Source organism: Sphaeramia orbicularis, chromosome 12 (genome assembly GCF_902148855.1).
Source record: "Sphaeramia orbicularis chromosome 12, fSphaOr1.1, whole genome shotgun sequence".
NCBI lineage: Eukaryota > Metazoa > Chordata > Actinopteri > Kurtiformes > Apogonidae > Sphaeramia > Sphaeramia orbicularis.
The window spans coordinates 74,234,516-74,250,374 of record NC_043968.1 but is presented as its reverse complement, the minus strand read 5'-3'; the positions used below and the strand labels follow the sequence as shown (position 1 = coordinate 74,250,374).

General features: G+C 38.9%; 1 protein-coding gene across 1 annotated transcript in view; it reads right to left on the bottom strand.

Moving 5' to 3' along the window:
- nedd4l (NEDD4 like E3 ubiquitin protein ligase) overlaps positions 1-15,859 on the bottom strand; it is an 80,346-nt gene that overhangs the window by 28,971 nt on the left and 35,516 nt on the right. Inside the window, 8 exon segments of the mRNA XM_030149782.1 lie at positions 998-1,195; positions 5,610-5,786; positions 6,856-6,987; positions 9,792-9,851; positions 12,541-12,618; positions 12,732-12,920; positions 13,007-13,142; positions 13,243-13,397. Coding sequence (XP_030005642.1) covers positions 998-1,195; positions 5,610-5,786; positions 6,856-6,987; positions 9,792-9,851; positions 12,541-12,618; positions 12,732-12,920; positions 13,007-13,142; positions 13,243-13,397 — 1,125 coding nt within the window.

Genomic DNA, 15,859 nt, shown 5'->3' with positions numbered 1-15,859 from the left:
TACAGCGGTAGGTTAATCCACATGATGACAGCCCGCAAAACTACACCATTCAGTCAGGAGATTCAGTCTTTGGTGGCAGACAAAAAAATTCAGCATGGGCTTGATGAGACAACATGCACAGAGCGAGTTTATCAGCGACTCTCTGAGCAGACGACATGGAAGTAACGTGCCACATCGCTATGACGTCCAGGTACTGTAAAGTCAGTAGTATCCTGTAATGGAAACGGTCTCCAGGAATAGTACCTGGTACCAGAGTCGAGTCGAGCCGGTTCCACATAGTGGAAACAGGGCATAAGACTGGTGTCTGCTGCACAGGGTCAGTGACCAGTCCATCACAGCCCAAGTCATTGGATAATACGACGAGTCTGCTTCAATACTGACGTTGGAACAGCCCATGAAGGAGGAAACATGTCTCTAACCATGCCTGACTGACCGAGCAGTGACTTAGTACTCAAACGTACCAAAACGCAAGTTACCTGATGGAACTGCTAGTATCATACGTGATCTTTTGAAATAGCTAGCAATGAAAATTCACCACAGGTACCATTTAAGTCATAGCCAGTGATTACATGACAGTTGACAAATTATTGAGTATGATTGGATTTTCATGGTCATTGCTATAATGTGGGATGGTCACACTGAGAAAAACTGCCTCAGTCATAGTGATTTAAGTTCATACATCATGTTTGTCTAATCTATCTGTGTCAAAATGTCAAATTTTCTGTCTTTTTTTTTCCAATGTCAATTCAGAGTATGTTAAATTCTTTAACTCTTCCAAAAATCAAGATGATTTAAGTTGATTTATTTTCTAGGTTTTTCATAACCCAGTCTGACTAATGAGTTAAAGTCAAAATGCCCTTTAATACCCCTGTAATTTACACCATACTCTCATGGAAATACACAAAAACTACATCTAGGCAGAAGTGATTATAAAAAAAAAAAAAAAAAAAAAAAAAAAAAACCTCAGTAACATAGTCTATCAAGTGTGCCAACTCACCCAGGTGGTGGTTCTGCTGTTGTGGTCAATGAAGAAAGGTCGTCCGTTGGGGGCTATCCTCATTTCCCAGCCTGGGGGCAGGAAGCTCTGCTGAGCCTTATGCTGTGATTTCGGTGAGCTGTAGGGGGACGGCTGGGGAGACTGTGGGTTGGAGAACGTGTCCTTCACGGCCCGCCGCACCTGGATGTTGTTGGCTCCCTGAAACGAAAATGGAAAAAATTAGCAAAATGTAAATCTATCCCCCGGTGAAACTAAATGGGAAAGACGAGGAGACAGACTGATAATGAAATATGTACTGAACTATGGAAAAAACAAAGCCCTGGTGGTCTTCTGAACTGCAAGGATAGTAATGAGGACAGGAATAACAGAATGAATGGAAAATTGATAAGACAGATTTTAGCTTCCAGAATATTCCAGTGGTCAAACAGTTTTCTTCCACATGCCATAAGACTGCTCAACTCAAAATAATATCTCCCTTCGTCACACACCCCACGGCTTTCTATACTGACACATCGTTTTTACATGCATATTTATTTTGTCATGTATATAAAGTGTCTGTTTTTATCGTTTTATGTTTTCACTGTCTCCTGAGCCAACTGCATTGAAATTTCAGTTCTAGATGGAAATCTGTAATAGACTGCCTATGTCTAAATTATTAATTGATGTATAAACAGAATAATCCATGAATACCCATCAAATGTTACAGATGACAGCTCAGACCAACTCCTCCCCATTGTTTAACATGAAAATAGTTTTTTCTCCCTTCAAGGTTCACTGGCTAATCAAAAAGCTCAATAAATGTCAATCAACACTCTGAAACAAATGTACTTATAGCAATCTGAAAAAGAATCACAGCATTTTACACCATGTCCTTCTTTGATACTCTGTTACTTCATGAACTATAAGTAAGTTGCTAGACTACTGAATGCTCCTCACACTCCATTATTCTTTAATTATTACAGACCAATGTGACTTTCAGCAGGAGAAGACTCCGTTAATTAATCCGCAGACCTCCCACCTCCTCTAGATGTTGTAATTACAACACCTAGCAGTGAGTGTTTCACTTCCTTTAACTCTTGTGATGTCTTGTTATCACATAAATGCACATCCTCAACCCCATTAAGTAAACCTTCATTTATTTCCCCTTAGTGGTGGGAAAAACATGTTTACTTCTGTGTTGAGCTATTAAACACACTGCGAAGTCAAAAAGTCAACACAACTTTACAATGTGGTGACCTTCATTAACCCTGGAAGTTTCAGACAGAACTCATTCTGTATGCAGAGTAAATGTGCACAGGATATGAAGGACTAGCTTCAAACTTCTGTAGGTTTTCAAAATCTTAGACTTAAGTCACCAAAATTATTGTGTAAAGATGACGAGTCCCTCCTTACACAAACGCAAAGACAAAGACAGATACAATTAACTCTAAGTCAGAGATAAAACAAATACAATTTGTGACTCAAATCAATAAAGTCAAGAAAAAACAGAAAGAAACAGTAATGAAAGTGACTGGTTGTGTGAAAACTCAACCAATGCTGATGTTAAGAATGAACCAAATAAAGTCTTTTCTCTCCACATCCATAACTGTACTTAACAAATAACAATACGATGTTATATATTACGGACAGGACTAATTTATAGTATGACCCCATCCCCTGAAGAAAAGGCAAGGGGTATCGTTTCTGGTTCAGTTTCTTTGTTTGTTAACACTTCAGCAGCAAAACTATCAGTTGAATTCATACCAAATTGGGTTTGTAGATTGCAAGTGACGAAGAATAGATGTGATTACATTTTGGGAAAAGTAGGTCAAAGTTAAAATTTTCTATTACTTTTTAAAAAAAAAAAAAAGTTTTTTCACCATTTACTTATAATGGCCAAAATGTGTCTGTGCTGTCATCAGCACACTGATAGACATGATGACATCAGCTGGATCGACGCCAAAATAAGCTACAATATGTGTGAAGGGCAGGGTTTGTTGTGCCTGGAACCACTTGTTTAGTCCTGGGTTTCGCACATTTCCTGGTTCTTCAAACATATTATCTTCTAAAGTCTCTCTATTGTTACAAATAATTTTTCCTATGAGGCTGTTTTTATTCACTGCTTTGTCCTTATAGTGCGTTACACTATCTGCTTCAATGTGTATTGCAATTCTCATTATGTTTAGTATTTTTATCAATGCAGCTGTAATGTTGCACTACCTTCCCAACCAAATTTCCCTGTGGGATAATCAAGAGGATGTAGACATATCTTGTCTTCTCTTTTTTTAATCTTAAAACTAACAAGATTTTCCTGTGGATTAATAAAGGATGTCTTGTCTAACAAACAGCTGAAAAAAGTTTGTTAAAAATAAATGTAATGAAGTATAACTAGTGGGTAATGCCTAAAGAATTATATTCGTGAGAAAAAATAAAGGAAGGTCCGCACAACCAGTGAGCTTGGGAGCTCACTGGTTGTGCGGACCTTCCTTTATTTTTTCTCACGTTCTACTTTTTTGGGATCCAGCACACCTCTAATTTTGGATGTGCGTGTCGTTCACCTTTTTTCATTTTTTTAAAGAATTATATTCACCACGAATAAATAACAACAAATACAGGGTGGGGAAGCAAAATTTACAATATTTTGAGGCAGGGATTGAAAGACCGTGTATGACCAATTAGTTTATTGAAAGTCATGAGAATTTATTTGCCACAAGAAAATTGATATAACAGAAAATGTTTTTATTCTATGTGTCCTCCTTCTTTCTCAATAACTGCCTTCACACGCTTCCTGAAACTTGCGCAAGTGTTCCTCAAATATTCAGGTGACAACTTCTCCCATTCTTCTTTAATAGTATCTTCCAGACTTTCTCGTAATAGTTTTGCTCATAGTCATTCTTTCCATTCTAAACAGTCTTTATGGACACTCCAACTATTTTTGAAATCTCCTTTGGTGTGACGAGTGCATTCAGCAAATCACACACTCTTTGACGTTTGCTTTCCTGATTACTCATATGGGCAAAAGTTTCTGAAAAGGTATGGATAATAGTGTAGGTATGATTATGACATCAATATATGTTTGGTTTCAAAACAATTGACGCAGTGCCTGCTGAGAAAAAACAACTAAATGTTCATTGTAAATTTTGCTTCCCCACCCTGTACATTGCATTTTGAACTTCTCTTGAGTCCTCGAAAAACACTGTAATGTCAGTTTAATAATTAAGACAGTTTCACAGCATTTGATAAGCAAAAGGTGACTAATAAAAAGGATTCAATATATTGCCCAAATAAGTCGACTGATCGTGGATTTTAAGGCTGAGTACCACAGTGATAGATGATACAAACCCATCTTCCATCCTCCTTCAAAAATTGTAAATGTTATACAAATATCTCGGACTTGAATAAGTGTTGAACTAAACATCAAGCTTGGAGTAATACATCAAGAAAATCTGGAAGTAAACTTCAAACAAGCTGTAAAAAAAAAATCTAGACACGCTATTTGATCTTCTGCTTTCCTTTAAAGTCCATAATTCCAGTAGAGAAGTCTAATGTTAACCATTAGACATCATTGAAACCCTCCCAATAGTTTGTAAATCATCCCACCTCTTAATAGGTCCAACCCTATAATCTGGCTCCACAGAAAATAAGGGTGAATACAACTTGCCAGTAACAACCTAAAAACGCTTTTCTATTCAAGTCAGAATGAAAGCGCACACAGTGTCGGCAGTAAATCTCCTGTCCAATAAATAAGTGACATAGTAGAGCAAAAGCCTTCCACTGTCGGTAAACGTTACCAAATAAAACACACACTACAGCTGTTTTATCCATTATTGAGACGAATACACTGAAAAAGATGACTCCATTGTGAAAACTTTGTCAAATATATCTGCGTCAGTCAGCAGTATTTATTTTTGCTTTGCCTTTTCATCTCTAAAGTGATCACATGGACAATCAATACCACTGATTTGGACATCCTGGGGGACATTTTTAGAAAATTACAACAATCATTGGGGACTTGCAATCAATTCAGTAACGACTGCCCTTATTCATCCAGCAGTAATCACATTAGCCTGTTACTGTTATTGCTTTGAACAGACGAGACTGAAACGTACACAGAATGCAAATTGTTCAAAAAGACAAAGCTGGAATGAAGCTCAAACCGTTTTATGGGTTTAAATGGTCGGTCTGCTTTAGTACTCTGTCAACTCAATCCAAGCTCTAGACAAGAGAAAGAATACCATGAAGAAAAACAAGTGTCTTCGATGGAAATGAGAGAAAAATATGCAGTTAAAATGATTAAATTAGCATGTCCATGGGAAGTTGGGAGGGATGGGAAGAGAGAAAGCAGCAGCAAGGAAGAGTTACCCTGAAAGAATGAAAGATGAACAGAAGAAAAGTGTCATATTAACAAAGGGAATCGACTGATGTAGCTCAGTGAATAAGTTCGATCCAGTCGAGGTCAATGATCTGGCGGAAACGGGTGGAGATGGTGGCGGGGTGAAGGTTTGCAAGAAAAGAAAGGAGGAAATGGGGAAGAGAAAGGAGGAGACCGAAGGATAAGAAATCCTCGGATTGTGGAAAAGGGGAACGGATAGAGAAATGATGGAAGAGGTCGGTAAAGGTGGGTAATTCTCACCTCCAAGGGGGTGGAAAGGGTGACAGTGGGGGAGCTGAGGCTACGAGGTCGTCGGACTTGGGGCTCATGGAGGTGGTTGTTGGAGGCATTGGAAGAGGAGGAGGGGGTGGATATGGATGCCAAGGCCGAGGCTCCTCCTGAAGCTGCTGCCGAGGTGCTGGCTCCATCTTCAGTCAGCTGTTAGTGAGAATAGCACTTTTACGGTTAAGCTGGGTTTTTGGTAAAGGTACGATATGCTGTTGGCAAAAAAAATAGAAAAACTTGTCCCAACACAAGCCATGCTGTCACACATGCCTGTCAGCAGTGGGAAAAAACTCTGGATGCAAGCTCTTCCCACAGAGAAATAAGATCCTACAATGTCAAAAGCATAGGTAGCGGAAAACCGACAAAAACAGCAATCATTGGGAATTGAAGATATCGAAGGCTACAGTTACGTATCCGACGTTAAGTATGGGGAAGAATAAAGTTAGTGTCACTGCTTTACATCCAATACTCGCAATGAGTGAATCGGCACATACAATGAGGTATAATTAAGCACACGATGTATAGAAAAACCGCGATTAATGGCATTTGTTTGGCAGTGTCTCCTGAGTAATAATGAAAACAGATGGGAAAATGGGGAAAATAAGCCACTATGTGATGTGATGACCGATGACAGATCAACAGTTATAATCTGCATTCTTCACATAAAAGCAAATATGGATGGGTGGATTTGAAGAGAAGAGACATGAGCAGTAAACATACACCCGGTCCCATGGAGCACACTCTCTTTGTCTTGTAGCGACTTAGACTATAGGGAGCTGCTTGATTTGCAGACAGAAAGACAGAGAACAACTACTGGAGAAGGAACAGGGGAGAAATTGGAAATTGGAAAAGGGGGGGAGGGAAAAGTGACGGTTGCAAATCCATGCCAGGGTTTAGAAAGATGTGGCCAATGCAGAGTCGCGCTTCATCCATTGGTGCAAACAAAACGCTAGACGAGGAAGAAAGACATACGATACAGCAAGACAGAATTAAAAAAAAAAAAAAAAAAAAAAAAAAGAAATAACACAGAGGAACACAGAAGAGAAACACTGGTTTGTAAAGTGGTGTCTTTTTCCATTATTCAGAGAAGAAAGACAGGGGGGGAAATAGAGGAGGAGGTCCAGCACACAGACGTAGGCTGTGACTGGGGGAGTGGGGGGGGGGGGCCAGGCAAGGTCCAGTCCCATGCTTGGAGTCCAGCCAGCCTTCAGACCTGCTGTACCTGCACAATTGGCCTAGTCCAGGTAGTGGTGCGGTTGTTATGGTTGACGTAATAAGTTCTTCCTTTGCCGTCCTTCCTCTCCTCCCATCCAGGGGGCAGGCCAGGGGTGGTCAAGGAGTACGCGGTGGGAGACTGGCCGAGTGTGGATAGAGAGCAAAGCAAAGACAACTCATCAGTACAGGTTGATACACTGGGAGACATGAGGAGGGAGTCTTCAAATAGTTTAACATTTCTGTCAGCACCACAGAAAAGGAGTATGGGTACACACTACTGTTTGTGTAAGTGGACGGAGGCTCAGTGAAGTCGACTTTAAAGCCATAACTACTCAATACAATAAGCATTTTTCAACAACCATATACATATACATAAACAACAACAGGGACTTAAAACCCCATCCCTCATCAGCTGTGATAAACAATTGTATCTAGGGCTGGGCGATATATACTGCAATATGACTTTTCCTTGATAGAAATATGAGACATGTTCCATACCAGTGTTTTTTAAACCTTGAGGACGGGATCCCAGGTGGGTTCGCCTGGAATTCAAATGGGGTTGCCTGAAATTTCCAGTAATTGATAAAAATAATGACTTACTAATAAAAAATATATGGTAGGTTGAGAGAGACGATCCCAATACATAAAAGACATGACAAACTGTGAAGCTGACACTGAAGCGCTGTGGTACTGTTTATCTGTCAAATGTTCATTGTGGTCGGTTTCAGATGCTGCAGCTTTTTCATAATTCATAGTTTGTGTTCTTGTTTGTTCAGTATTAATTGTCAGTCTTGTAAATCCAAGCTGGACTGACTGTACATATCCTGACCAAGAAAAATCAAATTCTCACTTTGTGCAGTAATCTACACCTGGCTTTTCTGCCTCCGTCCAGAATAATATACATTATATAGACTAAATGTCCTCTAAAATTAACCTTTATTTGCAATATAGTATAGCAAACTATTACATGATCAAAAACAAATTAATTTTAGCAAAAAAAGTGTCTCCCTTTTGAATGTCCGGGGTTGCCAGAAATTTGTGATGTTAAAATGGGGTCACGAGCCAAAAAAGGTTGGGAACCACTGCTCTATACAATTTCTATAGAATTCATTTGACCATGTTTTGATAGACAGAACAGCCGATCATAATTAAGTAGCGCTGCACCGAACCAATCACACTAGAGCCACATCAGGTTAGGTTGATGCACAGAGCACAGGTGCTAATGTTTGGACTGCAGCGGTTGTTCCCTCAGTAGAAAAGAACTCGGGTGGCCGGGTTACTGAAAAGTAGGGTGCGAACTTTTTCGGTTCAGGGCCTTCAATACAATACGGAGGTGAATCAAACGAATACATGTAGCCTATGTGAAGAATGCAAACACTCGCCTTTCTTTAAGTTTCACTTTCAGTTTCACGCCAGTTACAGCAATTAAGGAATGTACCCCCCCGTAAATACCCGGGTATTGTTTGGTGAAGACGGTCTGTTTCGTTTGTGTTCTCTTTTAAAACTTGAAAGCTTTTTCCTGCTGGTCAGACTTTTAGTTTAGCTTTAAATATATGTACCCATTTTATTTATCTGAAACAGTTGTATAATGTTCTTCAGGACATCTGTCATGTTCAACCTCTGACAGAAAATACACCAGATTTAAATCAAAAAATAACCTTCTGATGTCTTCACAACTAACTTATGAGTAATGGAAAGTTTAAGTTTGACAAAAACAGTGATTTGATTTATACCTTGATACATACCGATATCATCTGATTAGAAAAAAAAGATTGTGATATGATTTTTGTTCCATATCGCCCAGCCCTAGTTGTATCACATATGACAAGAAGTTTTTGATCTTAAAGATTCAGTGTGTGATATATTTAGACACATCTAGGGATGAAATGGCTCAAACCAAATGAATATCCTTCTGATATCAACTCTGTTCCACATTCGAACATAGTAGGTGACAGCAATGCACCTTAATACTGGATAATGGTTCAACATCGTGGATGCGCTCACTCTTCAGATATAAAAACATTCATTCTGAAGTAAAAAAAAACACAACCATTCTCAGTCTCATGTGACTACAAACAAATAAAATTAGCAATTACAACACGGGTGTCCAATACGTCAATCACGATGGACTAGTAGATTGTGACAGTAGCATGGGTAGATCACATGACATTAAAAATGAACTAAAATTAGCAAAATTTGCATGCACCACAGTCAGTAGCGTTACCCACTGAGTTATCCGACCATTAAGATAAATGGTAGTAATATTACCTAATGAGCTATGCACTGATATATGTATTAATATACAGTGGTGGTAGATCATTTTGTCTTGGTCATTTTAAAAGAAGCTCAGAAGCTGTAAAAGTGTGAGCAACCGTCAATTAGAACATCTAAAATCATCCTAATTCTTACACACTGGACCTTTAATGCAAAATATGACAAAGTGAAATGTTACACATGACAAAAACAATAGAAAACAGAGAGGAACTAACACAAACACCACATGGCAGACAGTCAGTAGATAAGTACTACTTAGATTTGTCACATATTAACCATTTGGAGCAAAACAGGGTCCTGAAATAGTTGACCAAATGACCACAGAAAAAAACATGCACTTTCAGGTTTAGATATAACCAAGTAAAAGTACTGCTGCTCAACTAAACACATTTTACAAAGTAAAAAAAAAACCAACAACTATGTACTGTATTATTGTATATGTCATTCACACAAACTGTTGATCTGTTGAATAAAGGAAGTTTCATCTGGTACTGGATGGGTCCATCAACTATGCTTTATAAATAGAGGGTGATTTTTTATGCATAACGTTTCATGAAATTGTGTTTTACTGTAGGAGAAGTTTTGTAAGCTGCTGTATGTCATGGGGAAGTGAGGGTGTTCGGGTGTACGATCGACAGGGTTTAGACTGTATATAAACTGGGTTATTACCATAGGCTCCTCACCACCTGTGACTGTTTGAGCTCTCGTTCTTCTGGTCTGGGAACTCTGCTGGTGTAGACAACAGGGGAAGATGGTCTTTAGTTCACAGTTTGTTAGGATTCAATTGCCAGTGTGGAAGGAATGGGGCAAGTGGGAGCACTGGGTGACAGTGAAGGGTCTGAGTGAGCAAAGACTGAATGGACAAAGGGGGGAATTTATCGTCAAAGCAGGTGAACAGTGTCTAGTAAGAGGTGATTCCAGTGATCATGGGCCACGGTGGGAAAGTGAGGCGGTGAAAGCGGGCATGGCCGCAAGCAGCAAAGAGCACAGTGAAGTGTGAGGTGTGGTTGTGATTGATTTGATTTGATTCAGGTTAAGGAAAATGTCATCATTAAGATTTAGACACACATAAAAAAAAAAAAAGAAAAAGAAACACGTTAAGAAAGTGTGAGAAGAGGTTATCAGGATTATGTTTCCTTGCTGGTAAAGAGACACAGACTTCTAAGCTGAAAATTTAACCCCTACACAATGCAGCAGATTCTATCTCAACACGAGGAAAAAAAGCTAACATCTGTCAGAAAACACTGTTGTCTCAGAGGAGAAGGAGCAGCAAGAAATGGGATATGAAGTTCACAAAGTTCATAGTAGGTATGAATCTCAAGCAAAAATAGGAAACATTTAAATACCAAAGATAAACAAATATACAGGGTTATTCAAAAAGAATGAACTGTTTTCATTACGCAATATTTTAATAAGGAAAAGCAATAGAAAACTCCACCCAAGTCACAAGTATTCTACTCACAATCAACTTTTATTTCCTGTCCTACAAGTGTTCAGTGTGTCCACCGCCTGCAGCATGGACAACATCAATGTGATAAGAGAATTCCTCCCAGGCGCGTATCAGCATATCATGATCCACTGAGTTGATCGCTGCTGTTATTTGATGTTTAAGGTCATTGAGGTTAGTGGGTAGCGGTGGAACATAAACGCGATTTTTTACATATCCCCACAAGAAAAAAAAAAAAAAAATTCACACACGGTGAGGTCTGGGGATCTCACAGGCCAAGCACTTTTTCATTTAGAAAAGCTCGAACCATCAGCCTGGGGCAGCCATTCAAAACTTAGAAAACTCCTCTTTCAAATGGTCACTGACTCATTCCATGACGATGTTTGAAAACTGAAGCAATGCGTCATGAAATCAGTTCATTCTTTTTGAATAACCCTGTATTTAGTGCTCATCCGATGCTAGGTTGTTAATATTCTGATTACACCAGTGTTATTTATACATAATCTCAAACTTCTTAAACTGAACTGCAAATACAGGATAAAATCACTAACCGCCTTCGAGCAATAAGCGATCCCTGTCAGTCTATGACATCTGTTTTCACACACATAAACACACGCTATCACACATACACATCCTAAACACGTGGCTCCTCCCCCTCCTTCATTTTACCTAGGACAATTAAGAACTTCAGGGCATTCTTTTTTATCTCACCATGTATCCAAACAGCACCAAAATAGCCACAATTTCATACATATGAACATAGATAACTCTGATCAGACCTGGCATTAACATGCATCGTGAGTGGATGAAGGTGTGAATGTAGTCACGACACATTCATGGTGGCATGGGACACACAGATACTCATTCAAAATAGACTAGACTAGTGCTATACTGGACTGACACGGACACTTTTTCCTTTGTGAGAAATAGCCAAGAACAATCAGGTACAAATGCACATATTTTACCAATAATACAAATGGAATAGTCAGAGTTGTCCAATGGAGATTTGAAGTCTATAGATGTATTTACAGCATCACCTCATCCATTCAATTATTGAACAAGAAAACATTCCACCTCAAAAGCTGCAGGCATTCTTTGATTAAAGACACATTATAAATTGACTCAGTTAAATTCAGAATGACAGCATCTACTACGCTTTAGGCTAAAGATGAGTTTGCTTATTTGCATATAGAGGAGGGAGGTGTGAGACGCTGGAGACCCATTCAGGGTGTATGTTAATGCCAGACCTGAACAGCGCCTATGAACTCTGTGCAGGTTTTAAGCCCTGCAGAACAGAGGAAAATCACTCCGATGATATTCTCTGTGTGAAGCCCTCTTTAAGTGTTAAAGTGAACAGCTAACACCAGCACCTGTATTATTCCTCAGCTTCAAAATGCCAAGCTCACTGCTGTGACTCAGCTGTGACAAACATCTGATTCAGATCCTGTGACAGCTTGATGCTATGACTCAGTGCTCTGTGGGGAGCATTAACACTGATGTGGTGCTCTCCTTAATCTTACACCCCTGCCAATGGTTACTACTGGAGTGGTCACGCCGCAGCCTGGCACGCAGCTGTAGCCAGCTTTCCTTTGATACATCAAACACAGCTGCAAGTGAAAGTGAGGGGGAGGAAGAGGTGTGGTAATTCTACTGAAGCAAGAAGAGAGGAATGAATCGTACAACGGAGGAAACATGGACAGCAGGAAGGAAAAGTGAGGGGGTAGCAACACCTGCCTAGTAAAGACAAGTGGACATTTTTAAAGACAAGGAGAAGCTAAGGAGATGATTGGATGCGTGGTACACCCACAGCACTGAGGCATGGAAAGAGGAGGTCCACGACACAACAATAACAGCCCGTGTAATGCAATCAGAGAACAAAGAGGAGGATGTTCAATATGCTAACTTAACAAGGAAAATGAGGAAGTCGAGAGAGAGAGAGAGGAGGACAGAGGAACAAGTGGAAATATGTACCATAAGAGGAGGTGCCTGGGCCTGGTCACTGACACCATCCGTCATACTAGAGGAACGCAGTCTGTTTGACAACTGGCTCTGTTAGAAAAGAACGAAAAGGACAATAGAATCAATAGAAAAGTAAATACTGCTAGGAAATCAGTCACATGGGGAAATGACTTAGGCTGCGACTGCTACTTTATGGGTCTCACCAGAGCAGAGCTAGGTCCTGGCACTTCTCCATTGGCATCAGGTGTGAGAGACAGCCTCAGGTTCAGATCCTCAGAGAACTCCTGGGTGACGGGTGTTGGCGGGTGCTGTGGTGTCATGACGGAGGAGGGGCCGGGCAGAGACTGGGCCAAGCTGTCATTAGGGTCCTCTTCTGTGATGAGCTCCCAGGACTATGAGGCCGACAGAAAGGACAAAATCAGAATGAATTAATTGTTCTTAATGCGTTTGAGTGTATTATCTGTGTTTTCTCTTTTACATTGTCCATGTCCCTGGGTTCCAAGTGCTCGTTCTCTAGATCTTCACTGATGTGGCGTCTTGAGCGGAAGACACGGTGGGCTTCCTGATGGATCTGCCGCTGTTGATTGTCGCTCTCAGTTTCGGAAATCACATCCCTGAAAGACAGGAAGTGAGTTCATTCATTTACAGTCAAGTGTTTGACAAATCACTGATAGGAAACACAAGACTAAACGCAGGGAGGGAGGTGTGCCGTACATGTTGGAGGGACGCTTCCATTGTGTTGTGCGGTTGTTGTGGTTGACATAGTAGGTGCGTCCCAAGTTGTCCACCTTCTCTTCCCAACCTGGAGGTAACGGTGGCAGCATCTGCTGTGGTCGCTGAGAGCCCGAGTCTGCAGATTCATCCCAACCCTGAAAGCAAGATTTAACATTATCTGACCCAACATGACAAATACTGGTATAAAGACTTACACATGAACATCAGCCTCAAAAACACAGTACACTTATTAGCGGTGTAAGAAAATATCGGTTCCACAATATATCGTGATATTTAATTTGATGATACTGTATCAATACTAAAAAGTACTGTATCGATATTTTAAGTATTTATTCAAATAGAGACATGGCAGAGGTTCATGTTTTTGTTTTTCTTTTTTGTGCTGCTTTTATTTCTATATTCACATGCTCTGTTGTTTGTATATTATAAAAGTAGTATTGTGAGGTCATGCATGTAGTTTTTTTTTTAACTGATAACACTGTTTTGTTAAATAATGATTATTTCAATCATCCTAAAAACACTTTTTACTGTCTGAGAGGCAGATGTTAATTTCTTTGTTGGGATCACACAAAAACAATGTTATGATGTTGGATGATTCAGGGACTGCGCACTATGCATTCTTTCTACAACTAATAGAATATTAACATTTGAGCAGGATCTTAAACTGTAATGTCTGTAAACATAATTTTAGTTGTTTATCATTATTATGATTATTTACAACAAAATTTCATTTATACAGAGGAAAGTTTTGTGATACAGTATTAAATCCTGTTCTGATCAAATAAAATTTGTTTAGTATTTGTGCATATTTTCTGGTGGAACTAAAATTTTCCAGGAAATATTCTATAATTATAGAGGAAACAAAACAAACAAAAATATTACCTTATTAACAGTATCGGATATATCGCAAAATATTGTATCGTGGTCCTAATATTGCGATTTGTATCTATCGCCCAGATTCTTGCCAATACACACTTATACTTATTATTAGTAATTTGCAAGCAAAATTCACAACAGAGCTCTTTTTCTTAACTTATATAGGACAATTCTAGTGCTAAGACTGAACAAAAACTAGTGATTTCAAAGGGACTGCAAGAAATAGAAACGTGGATTATGTTTTTTGACAAGGTTGACAGCCAAACATACTATTATTGTGCAATTTTGCTATCAGTTGATATTGCTAGTTATCACAAAAAAGATCACATCATTTATTTTAAGTTCAAAGCCTAATCTCAGTTTTCTGTATGGTCAGAACATGACAAACACTACATAAAAAAGTAAAGAAGTTAGAAGTTTGTAATGATAAAATGTAAACCAACAAGACACAGAAACATCAGTGTTTTAGCTGACAACATGAACAAAATTACCCCCCGTGAAGGAAATTATGTATTTCTAGTTGAAGCAATATAAAATTATAGTAAGAGTCTGGTTTGATCACTTGTAAATATAAAGTATCATGAGATGACTTTTGATGATGTGGCACTATCTAAATAAATTTTAAAATTATATTGCAATATTTATAATTAGCATTTTTTCCTCATAAAAGAGGTAAATACTGTTGAGAATTTAAGCATATTGTGGTGTGAGATATGTTTTGAAATTATATTAAAAACAGTCTTACTTTATTTATAGTATCACCATACACCCTAATATAATGAATTGTGACCCATGTATCATGACACTTAACATATCACCAATCTATAGTCAATAAGCAGACCCATTTTCAATGAAGATCAGGAGAAAAAGTGAGTAAGCAAATAAAGTCAATGTCATGTAGGCGACCACAGCTATCTGATTTAACTAGAACAGCTCATACCAAGTCTTGCTAATATTGTCCAGTGATGATTACAGCAGCTACTTACTACTACTTATCAATTTAGTTACTTTACACCAAAAATGTATCTGTTAAATGACTGACTTCTAACACGTCACTCATAACACATGCCATCATCAGAGGACGTGATTATTGGTTTACAAGGTATGGAGGCACCCTGCTCTGGGTTTGTTCATAAAACTAAACTTTTCTTACTTTTCATTGCTTATATGACAGTTTCCATTTAAATTAAAGTATTAAACATGATAAAGCTTCTTTTGCCATGTCAGTAAATAGATCTGAAAGAAGGGACTCAAACTCAGACAAACAATGAATTTGCAGGAATTAGTTGACGCTCATTAAAAGGTTGAGTTCTATGTTGTGGTTTTTAATGCTTATGTTAACATTTGCTTCTGTCTGACAAGACGCTGGCTGACTGGGATATCTCCAACCACAGGATGTGCATGCATCTGTAGTGACTACGGACAGATAGCAAGAAACAGTTACATACAGAAACACTCTCCGAGGACTGGTTTAATATATTTTTTCCTGCAGGTCAGTGCACTGATAAAAACACATTCAAAGAGATGCAAGGGTGGCTGGCAGAGTGACATTTCTCATTTTTTGTAATTTTGCTTTTTATAGTCACTACGAAGCTTTAAACTACTCCTGAAACTGTATCCGACATGCACTCGAGCACTGCAGCTTACACACCCACAAGACTTCGACACACACACAAACATTAACACGCATAAAAAATAGAGGAGAAGCTTAGCTGTAAGT